General features: G+C 39.3%; 2 protein-coding genes across 2 annotated transcripts in view; one reads left to right on the forward strand and one right to left on the reverse strand.

Annotated features, from left to right (window-relative positions):
• Positions 1-1,024: 1,024 nt before the first annotated feature.
• Positions 1,025-2,536, reverse strand: LOC118738887 (ubiquitin-like-conjugating enzyme ATG3). Its single transcript, XM_036469913.1, has 5 exons — positions 2,286-2,536; positions 2,088-2,223; positions 1,840-2,030; positions 1,455-1,781; positions 1,025-1,391 (listed from the first exon to the last, which is right to left on the reverse strand). The coding sequence occupies exons 1-5, from the start codon at positions 2,355-2,357 to the stop codon at positions 1,110-1,112; spliced, it is 1,008 nt and encodes a 335-aa protein (XP_036325806.1). The 5' UTR covers positions 2,358-2,536; the 3' UTR covers positions 1,025-1,109.
• An 874-nt stretch (positions 2,537-3,410) lies between these two features.
• Positions 3,411-6,088, forward strand: part of LOC118738883 (kelch-like protein diablo) — a 61,742-nt gene continuing 59,064 nt past the window's right edge. Inside the window, exons 1-4 of the mRNA XM_036469904.1 lie at positions 3,411-3,974; positions 4,506-5,273; positions 5,362-5,931; positions 6,006-6,054. Of these exons, the coding sequence (XP_036325797.1) occupies positions 4,560-5,273; positions 5,362-5,931; positions 6,006-6,054 (1,333 nt within the window). The 5' untranslated portion in view covers positions 3,411-3,974; positions 4,506-4,559. The remainder of the gene's footprint in view (positions 3,975-4,505; positions 5,274-5,361; positions 5,932-6,005; positions 6,055-6,088) is intronic.

Raw genomic sequence — 6,088 nt, forward strand, 5'->3', positions numbered from 1 at the left:
CGGAGGACGTGGGAGAGACGAAGACAACTTATGTTTCACATTTACGCCTTTGTTTTGGCGGAGGATGTGAGAAAGACGGAGACAACTCATGTTTCACATTTATGTGTTTATTTTTTGCATGCATATGAACAAAAAATTGGAAAACATTTATTCTTGCCCGATAATAACAAAATGTATGCATACTCATGTATAAATGCATAGATTTAAATTAAACTTATGCTATCTGTATATAATAAACATTGGTTTTGTAATAAAGCCGCCGTATACACACTTTATCCATCAAATCTCCCAAAACACCATTTTTTTGCACACTTTAAATATGTAAATTTCCAGATGAAAACAAAACATAAGTACACTCATATTTAAATGCATAGATTTCTTATTAAACTAATGCATTTTTATATAAAAGTACACTGATTTTGTTTAAAATAATGATCACTCTTATGCACAGACACCAACAATCGACACTTGTTGACAAACACTTCGCACTTACAAACACTTTATTATGAATATGGACACTTTCACATACATGCACTTCAGTATTTTACACATTCACTGAATACTATACATTTTACACCTTCTTTTATTTATTTCCTAAATTAAAATACACTTTTCAACAACTTGCGCTAAACAATCCCCGAAATTCACATTTGCCGCTTTTCTTCTGTTTTGCTGGCATTTTCCGCATTCGAGGCGAAAATCAAAAATCTGCCGCGGACAGAGTCAAAAGGGAGACGAACTCCTCATCTCAACCTTTCAGATACGGTCAAAATCGACGCGGCACATTTTCAAAGTAACGAGTTGTCGCTTCTTATACATTTACGTTCTTTGCTTTATCTTATCATATAAATGTGTGTGCGAAAATCGTAAAACGGAATTAAAGCATTTTCAATCAATCGTGTTTTAAATGCATGCTTATTGCAAGAACAAAGTATATATTATTATATTGATGGTGTATGGCTTAATAAATCATATACACAATTTTTAATATCTAATATCGTACATAATTTAAGCCGTTTTTAAAGTATAAATCTTAAAAAATAGCACTTAACATTTCTTACGTAGTGATCAAAAGCATTGCCTAAGTCTGGCGAGTACAAATAGCTAATTTAAGACATGTTAAAATTTTGCGTAAAATCGTATTCAATAGTCGGTATAACAGTTTGCACGAATTTCAGAAATATAATTAAATACATGTGCACGCCCAATTCTCCGCCGCCCTCTTCAACTGTTTGTATGATTTTCTTCATGATATCAGCATGGCGACATGGATGTACGCTGGCCATATTCGGACCAGGCAAATGTGGATGGCTTTCCATGGTGACAGTCTTCTTTGCGTGATCTTGCGAAACATCTTCGTACATTTGTTCGACAGTCAGTGGTTTTCGATTCTGGTGGCAAAAAAATAGTCATATATTGAAGCATGAAAGAAAACTGTAAGAAAATGTATTTACCTCATCATAGCCGACTACCCAAAGACGTGGCGTCTGATAGTACTTATCGTAACTGATGTGTAAATCATAGGTACGTGTGTGCAAAACTGAGTCTGTAGCATCACCACCACCCGTTGCTTCAGCAACATTAGAGCTCTTCGTTGTCGAGTCAAGTTCTATTTTACGTGTTGTAGTTGCTACAGCGGGGTCTACCAACTGCAACATGCCACTCTCCTCAAATTCGTCCATATCAATCGCTTCGTCATCATCTTCATCGTCATCGCAATCATCATCAGCCACACCTGGCCCGTTGGTGCTTTTCTCACTATCAGGTGTACGCATTTCATCCTAAAAAAAAAAATTAATTTAAGTAGGCGTTCTATTTAGTTACTTTGTTTTTGCAAACTTTGCTTTCGTCAAGTGTCAATTCGCAAACTTTCTCTTCCAATTCGGCAGTACCATCTTCGTTGAGTTGGTGCGTCTCGACCCAGCCACCATCGCCACCCTCTTCTTCAACTACCGTCTCTTCACCCACATATTCCATTTGTCTGCAACGCCTGTAGCATGGCACATTTCTCGTGATTAAAAATTGTTTATCTGCGAGAATAGAGGTAGTTTAGTGAATAATAACTGCATTCTAGCTGTTGAATTAACCTTTCGGTAGATACGGCTTCGTTTTTGACTCATCACCCGCAGCCCACTGCCAGGTGGGACAGTGATGCACCAAGTGATCACCGGCTGCTACAAACTCTTCTGGAGTTAATACGCCAGTCTCACGAAATTTAGATTCCTGAAAAAATATCGTATCGATTATGTGCTCTTTGCATTATTGTAGCTCCAATTTATGGTCACCTTTAGTACAGGAGTAAGGTACTCGGCCACATTCAACGCCGTACCCTTGACAGTGTTTAAAACACTTTGCATTGTTCTATGTTTATTTTTAGCTTACTTTCGATTGATATATTGGTTCTTAGCTGTAAATGGAATAATTTATATGCAGCAACTGTCTCAGTTCGCACTGCCCGTGTTGATACACCTCAAGAAAAGCTATTTTTCCTCAGACTTTCACCGACCGTCTGGAGCCTATTGCGAAAATGACATTCACTCGCGTTGCCAACCACATGTTTTGCTATTTCAATCATATAAAATAATAGTCACCAGTGTTGCCAGAGCTTCCTACCAATATTTGCTACCAAGACCAACCACAACCTACCAAACATTTTTAAAGTTTTTAAATTGTTTATCCAATGCCAGTTTATTAAAAATGTAGATAACATAACATTAATTAAAACTAAAACACAGCTAGTACAATAAAAACAAATTAACTACGTATAACATTTAATTTTACTGTACAGACTTACACAAATATTTGCACATACATATTAGTTGTGTTTAATGAGCTGCTCAAGGTTACGCCAAGTTAAGATATCTCACAAAATTGTGTTTCATGCGGATTTTTCTTGGTTTTCGTTTCATGAGCCTGCTCTAAGTGGAACTAGAGCAACTTAGAGCACGATTTTCTGCACCAGCTTTTTTGATGGAGTAACTCAGAGCAAGCAACCGTTTTGAGAATTCTGCCTGAAAAGTGTTTCATGAGATTTGTGAACTGAGTTGCTCTAACTTGCTCTATTGTTTTTTTGACATCGATTCTGCTCTAACTTGAGCTGCTCTGAACTTTTATCGGTCTCATTAAACACAACTATTATCAAAGAACTAAAGAACATAGATAACATCACTTCACTTTATTTTTTTGATTTTTATTACATATGAAGCACCTTGTCCCGATTTTAATAAATCTCCACAAAATATGAAAACGCATCGCAAATGGCTGCCAGATGTGTTTAACTTTTGCTCTTAAATAACCATTTATGTGTATGCAACTAATAAAACTCGCTGGTTCAAACTTTCTTGTATCAATTTTAATTCTTAAAAAAAATTTAAGGTATATTGCATTAATATAGCTGTTTATTTCAACGCATTGGTCAATTCAAGTTCACATGCAATACATAGTGATACAGCTGGCAGCGCTGCCAGTCGGATGCGTGTTGGTGTTTGTGCAGTAAGGTGAATCGAGAAAAAGTGACGATTTTCCTATGTTTTCATGAAAATTATTGCGGAATACTTACAAAATTGGTGAAAAAATATCAAAGATGAGTGCAGATATAAAAATAACGCAATAATAAGTTAATTTCCTGTTGGTGATCGCATTAAGATTACATTTGCAAACTCTTCCTTGCAAAATCGAACGAAAGATAGGGCAAACGCAGCAGCTGAACGGTGTGGCACAAGCTAGGGCGGTGGTAGCAATCACGCAGGCGAACAATTTGGTGGAGGGTCGGCGGTTGCTTAGCTGAGGGCACAAAAAAGTGTGAAAAATAAAAATCGACGTACACTTTGTATTTGTCGCAATTGAAAAGTTTTACATATAAGAAATTTCAATGCAACGAAGCTACTGAGGAAACTGCGAAAATTGCATTTTCGAGAATTGCTACTTGGAGTTGGTCGTGGTGTTTTGGGCTTGTCGTTGACAAAAACGCTAAGGTATGTAAAGATTTGCACATCTATACTTATGTATAGCTGCTAGTGTGTGCGCGTTAATTAAGTTAGTAGCAGTTAAGTAGTAATTCTTAATTAGCTCGAATAAAGTAGGCAAAGTTGTTGTTCGTCAGGCAATGGCAGTGGCACAGATATTTTCTTTGTTGTTTGTGCGCTGATGTGGGGGCTGCCGACAGCTGATGTGGGCATCAGTGGAACAACTGAGATATGAGTGGGCAAATAAAGTTACTTAAGTTTTTCTTAGTTCTTAGGCAAATAGATACTTGTAGTATTATTGGAATTGAGTGGGGGTAGATAAATTGTACGTGTTACCTAACTTTTAGCTAACATAAAATTATTTGAATTAAAGTACATACATACAGGAGGCAATGATTAAATCTTACCACAGCTGCATGCACCTACAAATGAATATTATTTTTCAGTCATAATGAATTCTAAAAGCGTGCTTGCTACCTAATTTTTTTGGGCTAACAAATATTTTTTCTCGTTTCGTCTACTCCTACACATACATTGCAGATAGACGCGGTGTGGGGTTGGGCATCTGCCCCGCTGCGTTTAGCGGCGAACAGGATGGGCGATCCTATGCTGCCAGGTGCGGCCGGTAGCGCTGGCGCCTCCACCGGTGCTATAGATCGGCCTCCGTCACCTGCACGACTTTCGCACACCTCGGAAAAGCACCCCAAGGTAACATTGTCCGAATTGAATATGCTGCGGCGCCATCGCGAACTTTGTGATGTGGTACTCAATGTTGGCGGTCGCAAGATATTTGCGCATCGTGTCATCCTCTCTGCATGCAGTCCCTACTTTCGCGCCATGTTCACTGGCGAGCTGGAGGAATCACGACAAACTGAAGTAACCATACGTGATATTGACGAAAATGCCATGGAACTACTCATCGATTTTTGCTACACTGCTCATATCATTGTCGAAGAATCCAATGTGCAGACTTTATTGCCAGCTGCTTGCTTGTTGCAATTAGTCGAAATACAAGATATTTGCTGCGAATTTCTCAAGCGTCAATTGGATCCAACCAATTGCTTGGGCATACGCGCCTTTGCCGATACTCACTCATGTCGAGAACTTTTGCGCATCGCGGACAAATTCACACAACACAACTTCCAGGAAGTAATGGAAAGCGAAGAATTTTTGCTGCTGCCAGTCGGACAGCTTGTAGACATCATTTGTAGTGATGAATTGAACGTACGTTCAGAGGAGCAAGTTTTCAATGCTGTCATGTCTTGGCTGAAATATAATGTTGCTGATCGTCGTCAGCATTTGGCACAGGTAGACATCAAACAATCGACAATATGTGTGCATATGTACATAAATGTATTCTTGTTAAATACAAAACTTTTTTTTAATCACTTGAAAGGTACTGCAACATGTGCGCCTCCCACTTTTGTCACCGAAATTTCTTGTCGGCACTGTTGGCTCAGATTTGTTGGTGCGCTCCGATGAAGCTTGCCGTGATCTCGTCGATGAAGCCAAGAACTATTTGCTATTACCACAGGAACGTCCACTAATGCAAGGTCCGCGCACGCGTCCACGTAAACCTACGCGTCGTGGTGAAGTGCTATTCGCAGTCGGTGGTTGGTGTTCAGGTGATGCCATTGCCTCCGTTGAACGCTTTGATCCACAAACGAATGATTGGAAAATGGTTGCACCGATGAGTAAACGCCGTTGTGGCGTCGGCGTTGCTGTGCTCAATGATTTGCTCTATGCTGTTGGTGGACATGATGGGCAAAGTTATTTGAATAGCATTGAGCGTTACGATCCACAAACGAATCAATGGTCTTGTGATGTTGCGCCGACCACCTCATGCCGCACTAGTGTAGGCGTAGCGGTGCTTGATGGGTTTTTGTACGCTGTCGGCGGACAAGATGGTGTACAGTGTCTGAATCATGTTGAACGCTACGATCCTAAGGAAAATAAATGGTCAAAGGTGCGAGATTGAATATAAAAAGAAATATTTTGCACTAATTTTTCATTTATTATTCCTTTTTCTCTTCAAATCAGGTTGCACCGATGACTACGCGTCGTTTGGGTGTGGCTGTAGCTGTATTAGGTGGTTATCTCTATGCTATTGGTGGCTCTGACGG

This window comes from Rhagoletis pomonella, unplaced genomic scaffold (genome assembly GCF_013731165.1).
Source record: "Rhagoletis pomonella isolate Grant_MI unplaced genomic scaffold, Rhpom_1.0 Rhpom_scaffold_00005, whole genome shotgun sequence".
Lineage (NCBI taxonomy): Eukaryota > Metazoa > Arthropoda > Insecta > Diptera > Tephritidae > Rhagoletis > Rhagoletis pomonella.

Bases quoted from the DNA above. Each gene is read 5' to 3' on its own strand.
- LOC118738887 (XM_036469913.1), bottom strand. From the start codon at position 2,357: ATGCAAAGTGTTTTAAACACTGTCAAGGGTACGGCGTTGAATGTGGCC. The intron at 2,224-2,285 runs GTGACCATAAAT...ATATTTTTTCAG, and splicing joins ACCTTACTCCTGTACTAAAG to GAATCTAAATTTCGTGAGAC. The intron at 1,782-1,839 runs GTTTGCAAAAAC...TTTTTTTTTTAG, and splicing joins TGACACTTGACGAAAGCAAA to GATGAAATGCGTACACCTGA.